The 1,729-nt window shown below is 52.8% G+C and overlaps 1 protein-coding gene across 1 annotated transcript; it reads left to right on the top strand.

The window, feature by feature from the left end:
- The first annotated feature begins 506 nt into the window (after positions 1 to 506).
- On the top strand, positions 507 to 1,439 carry LOC132085152 (olfactory receptor 14J1-like). The gene has a single exon (XM_059490526.1). It carries the CDS (start codon positions 507 to 509, stop codon positions 1,437 to 1,439), a length of 933 nt encoding a protein of 310 aa, XP_059346509.1.
- The last annotated feature ends 290 nt before the right edge of the window (positions 1,440 to 1,729 follow it).

Raw genomic sequence — 1,729 nt, 5'->3', positions numbered from 1 at the left:
TCACCTTCCCTCAGCCACAGGGAATCCTTTGGCTCTCCCATCTCTCAGTGGCAACCTCTGAGTGCAGCAGAAATGCTGGGGATTTCTGACGTCAGAGAGCCAGGAATGAAGGGTGGGGAGGAAGACAATTCCTAAAAAAACGTCCTGCTATTCATGTCTTATGGGACCGTGAATGCAGATGCTAGCGAGCCTGTCTGCATTAGAAGTGATTCCCCTGTCAAATCCTGAATATTCAGCCTTGTCCTTCTGCCCCATGGCCACAAATCCAGGGGACCAGGGCAGGGATGGCTCCTTGAGAGCCCCTAAGCACAGGCCTGGCTGCTCCCGGCAAACTCAGCCAGAACAACTGGAGCTCAGGCTGGGACATGGGTGAAGGTTTTACCAGAGCAGGAACAAGGCTACAGGGACAGTCTGCGGGGAATGGCCCAGGCTTGGCTCAAAGCAGCCCCTTCTGACTTGTCACTGTCCTTTCTCCATGAACAGGTTCCCATGCCCAGCCGCAGCAAATGTCCAACAGCAGCTCCATCAGCCACTTCCTCCTGCTGGCATTGGCAGACACGCGGCACCTGCAGCTCCTGCACTTCTGCCTCTTGCTGGGCATCTCCCTGGCTGCCCTCCTGGGCAACGGCCTCATCATCAGCGCCGTAGCCTGCAGCCGCCTCCTGCACACGCCCATGTTCTTTTTCCTGCTCAACCTGGCCCTCAGCGACCTGGGCTCCATCTGCACCACTGTCCCCAAAGCCATGCACAATTCCCTCTGGGACACTAGCAACATCTCCTACAAAGGATGTGCTACTCAGGTTTTTCTGCTGATCTTCTTCATGGGAGTAGAGTATTTTCTCCTGACCGTCATGTGCTACGACCGCTATGTGTCCATCTGCAAACCCCTGCACTACGGGACCCTCCTGGGCAGCAGAGCTTGTGCCCACATGGCAGCAATTGCCTGGGCCAGTGCCTTTCTCAATGCTCTTCTGCAAACAGTCAATACATTTTCCCTGCCCCTGTGCCATGGCAATGCCCTGGGCCAGTTCTTCTGTGAAATTCCCGCCATTCTTAAGCTTTCCTGCTCACACTCAAAGCTCAGGGAATTTGGGCTTCTTGTGTTTTCCATCTGTGTAACATTTGGTTGTTTTGTGTTCATTGTTTTCTCCTATGTGCAGATCTTCAGGGCTGTGCTGAGGATCCCCTCTGAGCAGGGACGGCACAAAGCCTTTTCCACCTGCCTCCCTCACCTGGCTGTGCTCTCCCTTTTCCTCAGCACAGGCACATTTGCTCATCTGAAGCCTCCCTCCATGTCATCCCCATCCCTGGATCTGGCCCTGTCAGTTCTGTACTCGGTGGTGCCCCCAGCCCTGAACCCCCTCATTTACAGCCTGAGGAACCAGGAGCTCAAGGCTGCCGTGCGGACAATGATGACTGGATGCTTTCAGGAGCATTAAATGTGCTGGCCAATTTCTGCCAATCACTTGTAATAAAAGTCATCATTGATACTTCTTGTTGGTTTGGTTGTGGTGGTATTTTTTCCTTCATTTTAGGTATTCATGTTGTCCACAAAGAAAAGCCATTCCTTGTGTCATTTCTCATTTTGTTTCTCTCCACGTTCCCTGTGGCCACAGACTGTATCAATGAGGGGTTGCACTCTTGGTGGCTTTAAAGGAACTAAAGGATCTCCCAGCAGAGTTTTCTGCAGAGATGCCCATTTGTTACCTTCTCTGGAGCTGCAGCAGCA

This window comes from Ammospiza nelsoni, chromosome 29, assembly GCF_027579445.1.
Source record: "Ammospiza nelsoni isolate bAmmNel1 chromosome 29, bAmmNel1.pri, whole genome shotgun sequence".
Classification (NCBI taxonomy): Eukaryota; Metazoa; Chordata; class Aves; order Passeriformes; family Passerellidae; genus Ammospiza; species Ammospiza nelsoni.
This window is presented reverse-complemented; position numbering and strand designations above follow the sequence as displayed.

Bases quoted from the DNA above. Each gene is read 5' to 3' on its own strand.
- LOC132085152 (XM_059490526.1), top strand. From the start codon at position 507: ATGTCCAACAGCAGCTCCATCAGCCACTTCCTCCTGCTGGCATTGGCA.